The 17,757-nt window shown below is 31.5% G+C and overlaps 1 protein-coding gene across 1 annotated transcript in view; it reads right to left on the reverse strand.

Annotated features, from left to right (window-relative positions):
* Positions 1-13,629, reverse strand: part of LOC129917768 (intermembrane lipid transfer protein Vps13D) — a 32,371-nt gene extending 18,742 nt beyond the window's left edge. Inside the window, exons 1-8 of the mRNA XM_055997873.1 lie at positions 12,918-13,629; positions 6,904-7,697; positions 3,948-5,072; positions 2,870-3,888; positions 2,659-2,795; positions 1,256-1,390; positions 483-1,191; positions 256-426 (exon numbers count right to left, since the gene is read on the reverse strand). Coding sequence (XP_055853848.1) covers positions 256-426; positions 483-1,191; positions 1,256-1,390; positions 2,659-2,795; positions 2,870-3,888; positions 3,948-5,072; positions 6,904-7,697; positions 12,918-13,014 — 4,187 coding nt within the window. The 5' untranslated portion in view covers positions 13,015-13,629. The remainder of the gene's footprint in view (positions 1-255; positions 427-482; positions 1,192-1,255; positions 1,391-2,658; positions 2,796-2,869; positions 3,889-3,947; positions 5,073-6,903; positions 7,698-12,917) is intronic.
* Positions 13,630-17,757: the final 4,128 nt, after the last annotated feature.

The following is a 17,757-nucleotide window of genomic DNA, read 5'->3' on the forward strand; positions in this document are numbered from 1 at the left end:
AATTGTATACAATTTTCAAAAAATACGTTTTTGGATTTTTAAAACACAATTAAAAATTTTTTTTTTGAAAAATCAATATTTTGAAAACGGGTTTATGAATTTCATTGAAACTCCGCTTTTATGTGTTGAATAATATTTTTTTTTTAAATGGCTTACCAACTTCTATTTTGAAAAATGTTGGAAAATATTTGTATATGTAAAAATAATTAAAAAGCAGGATTCCGATACGCTCCCAGAAATGCCATATTTTCTTACTTGAGTTTGACTTTTTTGCCCGGTTTCTTCACCTTATGAGGACTTGGGAACAATTTGGGTCTCTTTTCATCCAAAGGAGTTTCAATAAAAATTTCAACTGGCTCGCTCAGAGGTTGCACAAGACCAATAGCCATATCTGTCGCCTTCTCTCGAATCGAACGGGCAAAGTTTCTTAAATAAATATTAAATGTGAGACAAATTCTTTGTTAAAAAAAATAACATCTTACTTGAGATAATGTTTAAATTCCTTAGCACACCAACTAATTTCCTGAACAAAACGCGCACAATGGGTATACCATACCGAAGCCATTCGAATTTTCACACTTACAGTAGCGGTAACATCCCGCGAGACATTAAACGACAGTGCCTGCGTTTGCTCAATGATTTTATCCTTACCCATGCCACCATAGCCACCATAGACTTCCTGGGTCAATGAGTTAAGCAGGTCCTGTCGCATGTCTGGCGGATCGGTAAGTGGATCTTTGCCAACTGAAAAGATTCGCTGATGGTATACTCCTTCTGGGGTTAAATCCAAAATTTGTAAACCACCTAGCGAACCGTCAACCGATATTTCTTGACCGAGTGTAGCGTGAATTTTGGCTTCACTCATAGTGAAGGTTCCTACTTTTCGTCCAACTAAATATGAATCACGTTTAAGAGCACGTAAGACCAAAACATTGAGTCGATGAAAGTCGAATGTTATTTCGGTGCGAATTGATGTGATGGCATTTGTGGGTGCTCCTCCAAGACGAGTTTCGGTAAATTGACGTTGTAGTTGTTGGCGACGCATTAGATCAATTGAAGTTGGTCTTGTTGCATTGTCGGTATCATCTTGAGATGTCGTAGATGCAGGTTTAGGTGGAGTAGTTTTTTGTTTTTTACTCGGCACCACACGATTAATAAATCCAAGTAATTCGACTATAGTTTCTTGGTTGGCTAAGGATGAGAAATTATGACTTGTTTTGGTATGTTTTTTATGGGAAATTAACAAAGAACTTACCAATTATATCTAAATTGTTAAAATTAATATTTGCAATTTGTAATGGTTCCGTATCAGGTGTTGAGTTAATAAAATTTATTTCCACAGTGATGAGTGCATCTAAATCACCCAAAGTCGACCAAGTTGCTGAGTTAGCTTTTTATAGTTTTTTTTTTTTCATTTTTTCAAACAAAATTCAAACAAATTTGAAAGCGAAAACCATACAAAAAATAAAATAAGAAAAAAAAAATCATCCAATTGGGGAAATAAAAATAAAGAAAAAAAAATATAATAAAATTGATATTTTTTTTATAAAAGAAACAAATAATACAGGCAGCATCCCCACAGAGGGATCAAACTTTTTGAAGAACAGGGTAACTCCAACATATTCAGAGCACAGGTCTTAAAGGAGCGGGTAAACCATCCTAAAAGGCACCCGGCTCTCCATGGGAATGATTGCCACAGATTGCCACAGGATTGAATCTTAATAATACCCTAGCAAAGGAAATTATAAACTTGTAGCCGACAACTAGTGGAGAACATGAATAACATTAAGGCAAATTCCAACCACTTTCCCAAGAAATCATGTGCTTTAAATAAGCAAGCGTGTAATTTTCTTGGACGCTTTAGGGCAAAATTTATCTGTATCAAGATCCAAATAGAGAGACGCAGAGGATGCATTTTTTGACATTCTCGAAAAAAACATTTGAGTCTAAAAGCGGACAGAGATGGTGTCCGGATTGAAATCTGTTGTAATTCCAAGATTGTTGATATCAGTAAGAGGCGTTCGGTGAGCTGCCGTTAACCAGGGGCAAGCGAATTTTTTCTCTTAATCAAGTGAGACATTAAAAGAAAGGTCTCTTTAAGCTCTATTCACATTTGTTGTCTTTATTTCTTACATTCTGAAGCCGATATCTTTTGACCAAAGTCCCGAAATTGGTATTGAATTAAGGATATGAGTTTATAATCAACAGGCCTATGTCAAAAAATTACAAATCTATTTTTTTTTGCTTTCGAAAAAAATCCAAGATAACACAGATCATTTGTGTTTTCTTTCGAAAAAAGGCAATACCGTCGACTTGTCTATAAAATCACGAGTAGTGATTGATTGTCTAATGAACCTACCTATTCCTCTATCAATAACTTTTCTAGACGATTTGTATGCGTACTAGGACTGTGAATCAATGTAGCATTCCGTTTAAGATGAAATTCGTCTTGCTAGGCATCTTTTGGTGCAGTAAGAGTGGACTTTCATTTCAATAATTTTGTGTAAAAATAAAATGAAATAAAAAATAATAAATAATAAAATAAAATGCAGGAATTGTTTTTGGGACCTTCAAAACAATAATTCCAAACAAAAAAATCTAAACTAGTCTACTTTAAAACATGACTTTCAAAACGTCTCTACATAACTCATTACATACCTCTTTGTAGAGAACTAATAGCTTTGCTTATTGTAAGTGGACTTGTCGGTCTTCGATTATCTAATGGATCTGGAGATGCTGGTGATGTTGGTGAACATGGTTCACTTTGTTTAAGACTTCCAGAAACACTATCCATTCTAAAATAAAATATATAAAAACAACAGCCAATTATTTTTTTGTCCAAAAAAGTTTAAATTTTAAGATCATTTACCCCACATGTCTATGACTGGCAACAAGTAACTCAAAATCTGGACCAAAAGATTGTATTGCATCAACCAACAACAAACCATGAACAGACAAAGAAATATTAGTATCTTCCGGTCTTTTACTTAAACCAGCTCTCACTCCAGAAACTTGCAATTCTGCAATACTCCTTCCTCTAGATTGTACCTCCAATGACATTTGATCAATAACAAATTGCAACATAATCAAATTTGTCTGTTGTTGTTGCTGCTGTTGTGTACTATTTGTTGATTCATCCAAACTCAATGAATCATCTTCCAAATGAAACATTGGTGATTGATCTGAGATCTGAGCCGGTGAAACATGAACTTCAGTCGTTGGCGAGGTGTCAACAGAGATTATTGCTAGAATATCCATCAATGCAGATATTTTATGTTCATTAACATGCGCTACAAGCTTTGGAAGTGTTCCAAACAAAGTCAACGATGGATATTCTGGATCAACTGTATGAACTACACGTCGTTCCAATTGCAATGATATACTAAATCGATCTAGCAAGTGTAATGCAGAAGATCCTTTAACACTGGCAAATCCCCATCGTTCTTTGCCTTTACATACTAGCACCTGCAAGTCAGTCATGTCAATTGTATACTTATCATAGATTCTATCATGTAAAGCATCTTCCAGTCCTGTATCATTATTTATAACAATATCAGAAAGATCTGGCACAGCTGATAACAAAGTTGTCGAATCAGAGGGACTATTTTCAGAGCCTGGTGGTGTTGAACAGGGCGTCATAAATGCTTCATCTTCTTCACTTTCCAAATTAAAAACTTGTCCATTGATTTGTTCGATTCCTGATGAACCAGCTTGTTCGGATTTGGCCATATTCTGTTGTCTTATTCGATTTTCGGTGGAATTTTTGGAGAGTTGAAAACGTCCGAAATCAACAAGAACAATTGAAGTATTCTTTTTGGTAAAGTTCTCTACAAAAATGATTTGCGGTGCTGAAACATCGATTTCAAGACACCATGATTTTCGCTGACCCTAGAAATAATTAAAATATACATTTTTTTTCTCAAATTAATTGTCTGATTAGTTCTCACCAAATCTCCTTCAATTATGCTCTTCCAATTCTTGATAAGCCTCATTTTTGTGCTATACTTCATTCGTTCAAGCCTTCGTCGTGCATTTGCATTTTGTAAAGGATTTGCAAAAAAGTCTGTTAGCCATTTTAAAGCCTCCATATTATAAACCACATCTAGACATCTTGTCTTCACAGCCAGTCTGTAATCAGTATTGAATGCCAATGGTTTCTTTTCATATTGCAGAAGAAACCATGGTTCGCTTGTATCTTCGGTGTCTTTCTTCCCTTTGACATTCTGAAAGCGACTAAATGCCGGTGGAACTTGTGGGTCTTCTTTTGTTTGAGGTTTTATCAATTCGGGAAATTCTGTATTTGGTGTGAATAAATCCTTGACGCACACAGAACCCAATGACAAACCAATCAAATGAGAACCTGATCTCGGTCTGGTTTCAATATTTAGATTTAGATTATCAAAATTCATTTCCATCATTGGTTTCACTTCGGCACTGGTATAATTTTCAGTGGAAACATTCAACTGTCCACCGGTAAGGAAAAAGTCAAATTTCCCAAATACAGCATCACGTTTGAGGAGTGAATTATTCTCTACCGACCCTTCGAGTGCATTCAATATATCATCTTCAAGACTATGTGCTGTATCATTTGATGACAATAATTCACCATTATGTTCTGAAGCTGGAGATGTAGCTCCAGAATTACCATACCATCCCCACCAATTAGGGAACCATTGGAAGAGCATGCTTCTTCCTTGATTGCCATCTTGACCCTTCAAATCAAGTTCACTTGTTACGAGTTGAAGGAAACAAACTTCTCGCAAACAACGTAGATCATCCAAATCACGAGATTTCTCAACATCTGATTTAAATTGCTTGTCATCGGGGGACAAGTTCTCATTGGGATTTAGTAGAACTTTGGTGTACATTTTGATGTATCGTATGTTTTCTTTGGCTTTTGTCCATTTTTCTTTCGTTGTTTCAAAGAAGAAACCATGACAACGCACTGCGTATAGCCACCAATCTTTTGTATGTCCACGAACTGAGTAAGAGGGACGAAGCACTCGGTAGGCTCGAATTTTGCTGATCACTTGGAGACCTCGGACACAATCTACCATTTGGGTATATTGAAACTGAAATGAAGAAAAATTAATAAGGTTATTTAAATTTAATTCAAAGACGAAGCACTCGGTAGGAATGTCGTAAATTACAAAAGTTGTAAAATCTGGGAATTCAGGGAAAGTCAATGAACCTGTATAGCGAGCGTTGGACTGCATAATTAAAAGCTCAAACAATAAAGCTAAAAAAAAAATTGAAACGATATTTTAAAGCTTATAAATAATAGTTTTTGAGTAAATCTTAAAAAGTCATGTATAATTTATCCCTGCATAAAAAAACAATTTTTGAAAATCTGGTAATTTTTGTGGTTTTTACATAATTGACTCCAAAATATCGGATATTATGTGTACGTGGGAGATACCACCCAAATATTAAATATAGATATTATTAACCCTTTCGAATCCAAACCATGATTATCAATATTAAAAATTTAAGAACATTAAAACTAAGAAATATTGTCCAAATTGATAAATAGCAAAACTAATGTGTTACTCTCATGTTACATGTAAGTTTCATACACTGTCTGTAACCACTAAAAAAAGCCGGACAATTGAGAAAATAATTTTGTATATAATAATAACGTATACTACTTCTTCTAAATTTAAAAAAAAAAAAATTTTAAATCTTCTTGCAATCGTTTGAACTCGTCTAAACACACAAATTTTCTTATTTTTAAATAATTGGACGATTCTTGACTAATTGGTCATTGGATGATGTTCTTATTAAAAAAATTGTCCAATTTTTAATTGGATAATAAATTTTAATTTGTTATTGAGAGAAATTTGTTTTTTTTTTTAATTACTTGAAAACGACAAAACATTTTTGCATCTGGTTTTCTGTTTTTGACTAAAAACTAATGAGAGAATTAAAAAAAAAACGCAACGTAAATACTCAATTACATAAAATTTTTAAAAAATTAGTTTGAATTTTTGGTAATTTTTTTTTTTTGAAATTTTGAAATTCATAATAAATTCCTTAGTAATTGTATGTTGAATTCTTAATAATTTTTTTTCAAGCTAAGCGGAGGGGGTATGACCCACCTCTCAAACGATTTTTTTCATGACTCAACCCAAGTTCTACAAAAAGTTTCATATTCTCCGTCATCTGTAAAGAAAATTGCGTTCCAATGAGTCTACCAATTTTTTGCCCTCTAAAGTCTTCCAACCATGTAAACAGACTATTTTCACTTAGTAGAAAATTGACAATTGGGAAGATTGCAATCGTGTATAATTAGCTTAAAGATAGAAATATGAAAGTAACAATGTATTTAGTTCTTATCCTTAACTATTGGTTCTGATAATAAAAGTTGTGTTAATTGCATATCTTTTAGAAACCGAAACGATTTATGTTTGAACAAATACTTCACAAAGTATGACTTCAAAAGTAGGTTAACGGTAATATTTCAAAAAACCAAAGCTGATTGGATTTTTCTGACTTCGGGTTCAACATACCGAAAACGTTTTGAAAAGAATAGTTTAGTCTCGGCAAAAAAAAGTATAATTTTAAAAACTAGTGTTATAGTGTTATATATACCCAATAGCTGCTGTTGTCTCTTTTTGTCCCCCCTCCAAAACCCCTTATCATTTAATCTGCAGTTCTTTGAGACCCAAGATCAACTTTGTAAAAGTTCTCATTTTTTAATTATAACTTTAAACTAAAATAAATAAAGAAAAATAATAATACATAAATATTATTCAAAACTAAGAGGGTACAACAATTTTTTTTTACATTTTTCTGTATACTATTAAAAACACATTTTCAAAGTTTATATAAAGATTCATTAACTTTCCTTTGATTCCGATGTATAAATCTTACGGCACTCCACTAAAAGTATTGTCAACTTACATCACTGAGACAAATATTGACTTCTGTGACAGTCACTTCACATGATAGTCTAGGTCGATTTCTTGTTCGCAAGGGCATCGGACTTCTATCATGACGACAATGAGCCTTTGCACTGATTGGACTAATAATATACCGATGCTCCTTACAAGAACACACCGTCTCCATTAAATTCCCCAACTCACTCGATTGCATATCACGACAAGTATTTTCTGGTATCAAACGATCCCAATATATAGCAAATGCTTTTAATTCAACCAATTTAAAAGCAACTTCTTGATTCCATGAAGTTGTTGAATTTTGTTGCCAGTTAGAATCACAAGTATGTGCTGTTAATGACTCAATTGTAATTCCAGCTGCAAAACTAAAATTCGGTATAGTTATTGTATCCTCATAACGAATATGGACACCATTAATTTTTAATTGAAGATTTTCACAAATATTTGTTGCCAATCCTGTGCCATAGCTTAGCCAGCTGGAATAGGATGAGGCATAGTAGTTGCTTTCACAGCTATCACCTTTTGCTGCTCGCCATTTGGCTTCGGCATCGTCAAGCATTGACAATTTATATTCAAGATCTGATTGTTTTTCTTTTTCATCATCCCAATCGTTGAGATCTTTGGGCCCAATGACAGCATGGACACCTTCGATTATTATACACCATGGTGCTGTTCGGAATTGACGCACTGGGATTTGTAGTTTTATTTTGCCAATATTACCGCTGATAGCTTGTAATGGAAGACCAAAGCCTCGGAGGGAATCTTTACGTATTGGGACATTTTCTAATTCAACTTCACCTGAAAAAAAATAGAAAAGAAAATAACGAATTAAATTAATTAGGTACAAAAGGACAGTAAACTCTATAATTGGCATAGAAGACCGTAAGACGTATCATCATAGTAATGGAAATAGAAAGCTCTAAACAGAATAGCAATTTGTATTTGTACGAGAAATGTATGATGATGGTTATTGTCTGACTTTTATTGATTGTTATCTTCAAACATCATAAACATTTATTTATTGGATTTTGAGTTTTTATCTTTTATTTATAGAAACTCATTTACTTTTTACATGCATACAGAAATTTTACTTTATTACTTCAAAGAATTACCCCTGAGCGTTTTAATTAAAAAAAAGTTTTGTTTTATTAGTTCTGTGATAGTATTTAATATGAACTTGACTCAATGACTGAGAAAGTTTTAATTATACATTTATATTACGTAAGTACGCACATAATGTATTTTATTTGAGTGCTAAAGCAATAATGAATTGTAATAGAAAAATAAATATAAATATGCATGCAATGATCTTTTTGACCTTTAGATTGAGTTCATATGGGTTTTTGACAAGGTTTGATTAAACAAATCACGCAGTGGCAATGCTGGTTATAAGCCAACTTTGAATTTTAATCTTTGTCATAAAGATCACATTAAACTAAAAATGCCAATTAATTTTGTATTTTTGTGCACTGCTATTATAAACTATTTTATGAAAAGATACACTAATGGTTTATGTCCAACAAAAACAAAATTAATGGAAAATGTAATAATCGGTAGACGTAGCTTTTGGATGACCAGTTATATCATTTAAAATATAAGAGAACGTTTGAGATATATCACTGGGTTATTACTTGGTTAAAGTTAGAATTCTGTTTATAATTTGTTTAAGCTTAAAAGCAAACGATAACACTGTGGAGTATTTTGTTAATTTTTTCTTTTATTGAATAAATAATTTACTCACATGTTAGAAAAATTTTGTCTATCCCTGATCAAATAAGTAATTGGGTGACCATTTTTGAACTTGCACTACTCTTAGATATTATGTATGCAGTTGGCCATTCTTAATTTTGTAAATGGGCTGCCTACATTTCGTGAATGATTTGGAAACTTAAAAGTGCCAATGATTTGGAAAATACCAAAAAAATATTAATAATAACTGACCTGACAGAGCCTAATCTTCTGCAATACCTGCTTGTTTTGTGAATTTTTGGTAGCAATTTTTTTTCTACTTTTGTAACTAAATCATAACTAAACAAAGGTGATGAATTGCGACATGGTAGCATGCCGAAAAACCTTGGGGACCAAGGCCCTATTGCACCAACCACCTTACACTTTACATTTTTGCAAAATAATACTTTTCTTCAAAGTAAAAGTGCAAAGTGTTTCACCAAAAATTAAAATTTCCCCACTTTGCACTTTGCAATTTTTGATGTTTTTTTTTTTTTTTGCAAAGCAAAAAGTGCGAAAATTTGAAAAGTAAAGCAGTTAATAGTTTCAACTTCTTTTCGTTGTTAAAAACGTTGAAATATTTTTTTTCTACTTAAACAACTTTTAAAATTTGTTTCTACTTTACTTTATCATTTGATATTTTTTTTTTTTGGTTATAGTTACTAAGACTGTTGCTTTGCTGCAATTTGTTTAAAGAAGAAAATAATAGAATTTTTAAAATCAATATAATATCATTATTTTAACTTTAAATTGCAATCATTCATTGAATGACGCTTAATTTTGATGGTGGTATGCAATTATAGAGGAGGCTATGTGGACATGAAGCAGAGGGCAGAGGGACTATGGTCTTTTGTTTAGTTACCTTTTTTAACTAAATATTTAACAACTGAACATCGTTCCTAAACTAATAGTTAATTATTCCTCATTTCAAAATGTATTCTTAATTTTACATCACTCACGTAAATATTACTATACCCTTTATATTCAAAAAGTCGTTCAAAACGATTCATTTTAAACTATCATTTAATATACCCCAACTTTAATCGAGAATTGGCCATCCCATCTGCAAATGAAATTTTGTCTTTGCATATTATTGCAAGATTTTGCAGAATTTGAAATTGAAAAGTGCAAAGAATTCTTTGCAAATTGGCTAAACTTTACGCTTTTCAGAAAAGTACTTTTTACTTTGCAAATTTTTGGTTGGTGCAACAAAATTTGCAAAGAAGGAATTTTTGTTTTACTTTTCAAAAAAAATAATTTTCTCTTTGCAAATTGGAGTTTGGTGCAACAGAATTTGCAAAGTTAAAGTGCAAAGTGGTTGGTGCCCCTATACGTATTTTCGTCTAATTACTCCACGACAAAAATTTTTTCAAATAGTGTACATTTAACCAGAAGTTAACAGGTTGACCGTGTTTGGGGATGATTTTCTTGGAAATTAATTACATGCACGTACTTTACTGACTTAAACCTTATCTAATATCATGGCATAAAAAGAAGGTCAGCAGAATTTATATTAAAAACTCAGAAAATACTATAAAATTTGTTTTTAAAAACATCTCGTTTAGTAGTTTTGACTATCAAATGAATTTTTTGAACAATAAAGAATTTTTTGAATATCGTTAGAGTCGTCCAAAGTTATGATTCAAACTAAATATGATAAGATCAACTCTTGAGTATGCTCGATCCTCAATACCCACGGACAAAATTACTCGTAAACAGATCGACTGTTCATAAACACTAGGCTTTACTCGAAATGATCGAAAGTGATCGAACTTGATCGGAAAATCATGAACAGTTTCAACAATGAAAATAACCACTTCCAATTTCTACGCCCTATAGGTAGGTACCTGTTGCATATTTTTTTTTTGTATTTAGGTTTTGATGGTTGGTTGTTTGCGGTACAACTGCAATTAAAGCAGGTTATTTTAATTTTACAATTAAGGTTTTAGAACGAGTTTATCAATGACTGAGTAAATAAAAAAGTAATTAACTGGGAATGCCCAGTTAATTTGTGCAGGTAGATGCGTAATAGAAACATATCCTTAAAAAATATGCAATAATGCGATTTGGGATGATTGTTTTTAAAGAGAATTACTATTTTTTCTGGTAGGTATATTGAGGAAATTACAAATCTGTTTGAAAGGGTAAAAGAGAAAGTTATGAATGAAATATTTTAGTTCAAAAGCTGATTTCTTTCGAGAATAATATTTAAATAGTAATCTTCTGTGTTCATTAAAAAAAAGTAATAATTTTATAAAAAACAATGGAAGAACAAAGTATTAGGTTAAATCTTAATAATAATATATTTTGGATATTCTTCAATGGTGTCATAATTTTTAACTTAATTTAATTTATTCAATTTTTCTTTTTTTTATTTAATTTAATTTTATTCTAATATGTTTTTCTTCATTTCATTATCTTGTCAAATTAATTAATTTAAATAAAACAAATGTAACTTGCTTTTGTGTACCAAACTGATTCTCTTTTTATTTATGCTACAAAAAAACCACCCTCGAACACTATGAACATTTCCTTTCTAGTTCGAGTAAATTCGATCACATTGATCATGAACATTTTGTTCACGATCATTTTACTCGATTTTACTCGAACAGAAAAATGATTGTTTAAACTCGTTTGAAATGTAGGATTACTTACGAGTCATCATACTCGTAAAGAGGAAAGCTCGAACATATTTGAGTTGTGTTGATTCTGTTTGTTCGAGATCGTTTTTTTTTTCGAGTAAGTACTCGATGTTCGTTAACAATACTCGACTCGTTTGGTTCTCTGGTAGGTACCGTTAATTTTGTTCCTTTAAAAAAGTTTCAATTTCTCCTCTGGGGAATTTCTAAAAATTCTTAACTACCAAGTAAATCGTCAGAATTGAGAGTACCTTTTTTTTCGCATTCTCTATCATGTCATGATGTCATGTCTGATGGTTATCTCGAGTTCGAATTTTTTACAAATACCTTATTTGTCCTATAAAAGTACTATTTTATTTTTTTTTTTTTAATTTTAGTTGATTTAAATTTATTTGAACCAAAAATACGGGATTGCTAAAAATAAGGTTAAGTTAAACTTTGAACCATTTTCGCTATGCATTTATGTACTTTTAATAGATTGTTTTCGCTCAAGCTTTGAAATTTGTTTAACCGCTTTACATACATACAAAGTATACAAGGCGATTACCATATAATAATTATTTATTCAAAGGCAGACATTAAACAAATTTAAATCTCTCAAAAGAAACAAAAAAAAATGCAAAATAATTTCATGCTCAATTCAGTTAAACAAACTAAACACGCAAACTAAACAAAAAAAAAAAAAAAACAAAAAAATAAACAAACTAATGCCAAATCAATTTATTAATATCTAACAAATCGCACTTTTCAATTCAACATAGAAAGAGAAGAAAAATAACGAATAAGAAAAGAAAATAAACAAAAAGCTAATTGAAAAAAAAAAAATAATAAATAAATTGACTTTGAAAGACTTAATTTATCTTTTCTTTTTATCAAGCTACAAACCCAGACATCAATAAACAATAATAAGTAATCAGTCTCACTTAAACCATACACACCTAACGCAACTTATACATAGGTAGTTATTTCGTCATAAGCTAAAAAGAGATCATGACCATTTGTGTGTTCCACCTGAATATAATAACCAACTTGTGAATTCTTATAATTTAAAAAACTAGCGAACGGTGGCGACTTTGATCTACAAGTTCAATGCTCTGTGAACTTCAATCAATGACAATCCCACTACAACTATTATTCCCACCTATGCCAAATGGTTTAAGTCTTTGTAGTCTACAACACAAATTCTTGTGTTTCTCTTTCAAATTAAATAATCCGTTGAAAAGACTAAAAATAGAAATCGTAAACAAGCTTTATTGTTTGCCAAACATTTCCTTGACTATATAATAAAAGTGCGCAGAAAAAAAGTGAAACCTTCAGAAGAAGAACAAAATCCTAAACACGATTGAGCAGATGCAAATAGTGTTTCCCCCAACAAAACCCCTTTCGCACAGAGAAGCGAGCCTCGAGACACTTTGAAACAGTTCATCGACCAAGATAGAATGAGGAACTAAATATTCGTAGCCTAAGTGGCGCCCTATTAAAAACTATTGGTCATCATAGACGGCGGCAAGGGGAAAGGTGTATTTGCCATGAAATTGAGTTCACTTTAGGTCTGGGACTTTCTTTGGGAGCTTTGCCATGTCCTGAATTTTTCTATTTTAACTACATTTTCAATTACATAATGTTTTTTCTCAAAGAAAAGACAACTTACCTGATAACAATGCAACTGACAATTGTGCTGGATTAAAATCTTCAAGATATTTGCCCAAATATGTGTTAAGGACCCAAGTAATCAATTCTCGGAGCATATTTCTGCTTTTTGGTTACAACGACGACCAACAAATTTACTAAAATTGATTGTTTGTTGCACATTGAGCAGTGTGATTGAATTTAATTGATTTATTTTTTTTTAGTCGTTGTTGTCTCTTCCTTATCTTGCTGACTGGAGTTGGTTGTCGTCGAGTCAAAAAAAAAAAAAAAAAAAGCTAGACAAAAAAATTGATAAATACCTCGTCGACGAGGTTTACTTTTGTGATGATGAGATCACACATTTGTATTCACTTTTCTTCTTTTTTTTTTTTGTATTTATTTAATGAATTTCAGCAGAGGCAAATTTTATGTTATTTATTTTTATTAAAAACTGTGAAATTGCGACTTGGAATTTTTGTTGCAAATCTTCTTCTCTGATTCAAGTGTGTGTGGGTCGTTTTTCTTTTTTCTTCACTTTTTTTTCGTTTTATTTTGATGCACTTTATGGATAATTTGTTTTAATTAGTTTCGCGAATATGTTGATTCGATTTTTATTGGAAAATTATATATATATATTTTTGGGAAATAAATGAGAATTAATTAAAATTAAAAAACACTTTGCGAAAGAAAATATTCCGTAACTTCTTCGACACTTTTGCTTGTGATGATGGATGGGAGAGTGAAAAAAATTGACGTTTGTATTTTTGACATTTGGTTGGAGGGGAAATGTATAGATGACAGTTGAGGAATTAAATGGAAGTGAGAAATGAGACAAAAAGGGTGATCCAAAAAGTTTAGGTGTTGTGTGCATTTTGAAAATAATTTTAGTTCACATTCACACTAGTCGCTTTGCTTTGGAAGTGGAAATTTTACTCATGGATTTGGGATTTTCAATGGGCCTTAATGGTCAAAACAGATGTGCAATTTTTTCTCTGCAGCAAAATAAAATAACACGGGCTCTTATAGGAGAAAAATCTGCATGCAGCGCAGAGCTGCATCATGTCTCTATTTGTGCCTGGCTACACGGTGATTATTTTTCAATCGCCTAAGCAGTGAGTTTGTTGGCAAGAGGGATGAGGAGTGAAGGGGGAAGATGCTCACGAAGGGAATTGAATTTTCTGAGGGAAGTACAGTTCCATTGCTAAATTGTTTCTCTTTTTGACGTTTGTTCCTAGAAAATGTAAAAGTGGAAGTTGATTGGGCACAACAGTGTGTAGCCATAGCCACCGCATGTGATTTTTCAATCGATTGAAAAATCACTGTGTAGCCAGGCACTTTCTAAATTCCATGCCATGTTTTATTGCAGCCACAACAAGAAACAACAAAAATACAAAATACTTGCTATTTGTCACTACTGATATTGGCAGTTGACACAATCTTACATTCAAAAATTCAAATAAAGTTCGTTGTGATTTTCTTAAAATGGAAGAACTAATTGAATTTATAAAATAAAACATAACCATCTTGTTTTGTTTTATAAATTCAATTATTATTATTTATAATATTATTATTTATTAGTATATATATACTATGCTTATATGGTAGAACATAATGCAGGGGTGTCCCATTAAAAAATCGAGAAAAAGATTTTTTCGATCATATAAGAAGCACCCTACTCTAGATTTTAGAAAATCCGCACTTTTAATCTCCAGTTAATCATTAGCAAAATGTCAAAATCTATTAGGTACACCGAAATCCATATTAAAAGTCAAGCACTAAATAATAAGCGACTTTAGCTATAAGCATTTAACATGTTAGTGCCGGGCTACACGGTGATTTTTCAATCGCCTAACCAGTCAGTTTGTAGGCAAGAGGGGTGAGGATTTTCCTCTTTTTGACGTTTGTTCCTAGAAAATGTGAATCGGAACGTGATTGGGCACAACACTGTGTAGCCGGGCCCTTAAATGTAACAAGAACAACATCTTATCTCCTCGGGCTTAGTTGTTTATCCCGGAAATTTCTCTTTGCTTAACTTTTTGAACAGTTTTAAATCTGTGCTACCAAACTAGTTTTTTTTATAAATTGTTTAGAATTTGTTTACAAACAAGAAAACTCACGTTTGGAAGGACAAAATGTATTTAACTAGTTTTGCTAGCATATATTTTTATATCTGTTCGTAAAACATACATGAAAAATACAAAAAAAGACGAAAGCGAAAAATATGACAACTCTAAATTTTTGTTGTGTCTGCTGTTTTCGGAACATTCAATATACAGTGCTGCCAAGATTTCAGGTTAAGCCCCAAGGCGTTTTTTTGTCCAGTTAAGACCGGTGGTAATAAAAAACACACCTATTGTTGATGTTGCGCATGTAAATTATTTAGCCCCAACTTCGTGTTTTTTGTCCAGTTTAGCGGGGGTGTAAATAAAAAGACAGCTTTTGCTTTTGGTCTACAAAAACAACAACTGTAAGCATTTGGGGTTTGGAGGATAAAAGTAAAGCTTTACACTTCCTATTGACGCGTATGTGTGCTTATAGTCACGAATTATAGCTTAAGAATGTACGTTAGGGTGTGTCAAAATGCTAAAGTATGGAATTTTCAAATGTAATAGCTTTTAAAAGTTGCATTGCTTATCAAAATTAAATCCTGCGTTTACAATTTTCATTTTAATTAATATCTTTGGCTCGCTCAAAATACAGGAAGAAATCGAAGAAATTTCGATTTTTAGAGATTAGGTGTGTTTTTTTGTTTATCTATATAGATTTTGTGCAAAAAAACGACATCGAGATTTTTGCAATCAAAACAATTTACGTGTTAAAAACAACAAAAACTTTATCTGTATAGATTTTTGAAAAATCCAGATAATTATCCAGATTTTACTTTCTCTCGATAAAAACAGTAGTGCCAAGGTACTTTGTTTGTTGTGTTCATACAAAAATATCTGAAAATATTAACAAAAAAAAAAAAGCGGAGAAAACGAGGTTTGAAAAAAACTCTCATAGAAAAAAATAATCAAAAATTAGTTTGACATGGTTGCAATAAAATGTTAATATCTCGAGATATACGCAATGCACTTTTCAGATAAAAGTCTTAAATGGATCCTGATAAGATTGTTGAACAGATATGTATATAAAATTATATTATATTAATAAAAATAAAAAAGTTTTCACATTTGATTTTTAAAAAATCGAAAAAAATCAACATGGCTACATTTAAACGCTTATAACACAAGAACGACGCAACTAATGTTTATGGTCATGGTCTTAAAATGTAGCTAAGAATATACAGATAATTTTTGGTTTTTTGTGAAAAAACAATTTTTTTGAATCCAACATGGATGCCATGGCCATATGAAAATTTTTGTTTGCAACCAACATGGATGTAATGGCCTTCCCACTTCGGAGTTAAAATAAAAAAAAAAACAAAAGCAACATTTTTGACAGACAGCTGCCAAAGTATATGTACAGTGGTGCCAAATGTTTGCATGGATTTCAAAAATCCCGATGTCGTTTTTTTGCACAAAATCTATATAGATAAACAAAAAAACACACCTATTTTTAAAATATATGTTTTGATACAAAAACAAATATATTAAATATTTTTAAGCTTTCACGTGAAAGATGTTCCAAGAAAAAACTTTTAAGCTTATATTTGTTGGAATTGAACACTAAGTAAAGAAGCTGCTAAAAATTAGCGAAGTAAAAAAATCATTTTTTCATGTAAAATCGTTTTTTTCTTAACAACTTCAACCGATTTGAGCGAGCCAAAGACGAACGATATTATAATTTTTTTGTATATATTATGCAACCTTAGACCCTAATAAAACTTTTGAAAACTATTACATTGCAAAATTAGAGTACTTTTTTTCGGCCATACAAAAGTGACACACCCTAATGTACGTACATTTAAAACAAAATTTATTTTTGGTCCAAAATGTTCAACACAATAGAAAAAATAAATAAAAACTGTTTGACAAATATTTCGAAATCTACGAGGTACAATATAGAAGGGATGTGAGCATAAAATTACCAAAGTTTTGTCAGAAAATTAGGATAAAATACATATAGGTGTACCTATGTATGTTTTCACGTTTGATATAAGTAGTTTGAGAAAGTAGGCATTATACAAATACGATTCATGTCCTCCTTATTTCGAATACATATTTCTAAGTTTGTTTTTTTTTTGCCTATTTTTCTAGTCTTTTTTTCATTTTTTTGTTTTTTTTTTTATGGACAAAAATTTTGAAACTAAAATTGTACAAATCATAAAAGTATGAAATTGCTTTTATCTCAGTTGAAATTATTACCGTAACACAATCTTAAGAAATCAAGTTTATTTGCACTGAACACACATTCAGCCCTATTATGATTTTTTTTTCACGTGGAATTCTTTCCACACGAAAAATTTTTGTTCACCAGGGATATTAAAAGTTACATATGTATACAGGGTGTCCCAAAAGTAATGGATCAAATGAAATATGCTGATAGGGCAACTTTAGGGCTCTCAGAATTTGGTAACTTGTTCATCCCAAATCCTAACGGTTTTCGATTTACTGCAGTTTTTGTGAAATTTCGAAAAATCCCGACTTTGCAACAGTATTTTGCTTCCTCCGCTCATAATTGATTTTTGTTTTTTACAATTCTTTCACTAAAACATTGCCTAATAACAAGAAATAATTAATTTATCAAAATATTTTTTATTTCATACGCCATTTTTCTGCAAATTAATTAACAGTTCCATGTTTTATAAAAACTCAATTTCTTACTTTTATTTCAAAGCAGCACCCTGAAAAAAATTTGTGTGGCGTGACACTGGTTTATTATTTTGAAAACTTACCGTCTCATTGCAGTTTTCAAAAATG

Source organism: Episyrphus balteatus, chromosome 4, assembly GCF_945859705.1.
Source record: "Episyrphus balteatus chromosome 4, idEpiBalt1.1, whole genome shotgun sequence".
Lineage (NCBI taxonomy): Eukaryota > Metazoa > Arthropoda > Insecta > Diptera > Syrphidae > Episyrphus > Episyrphus balteatus.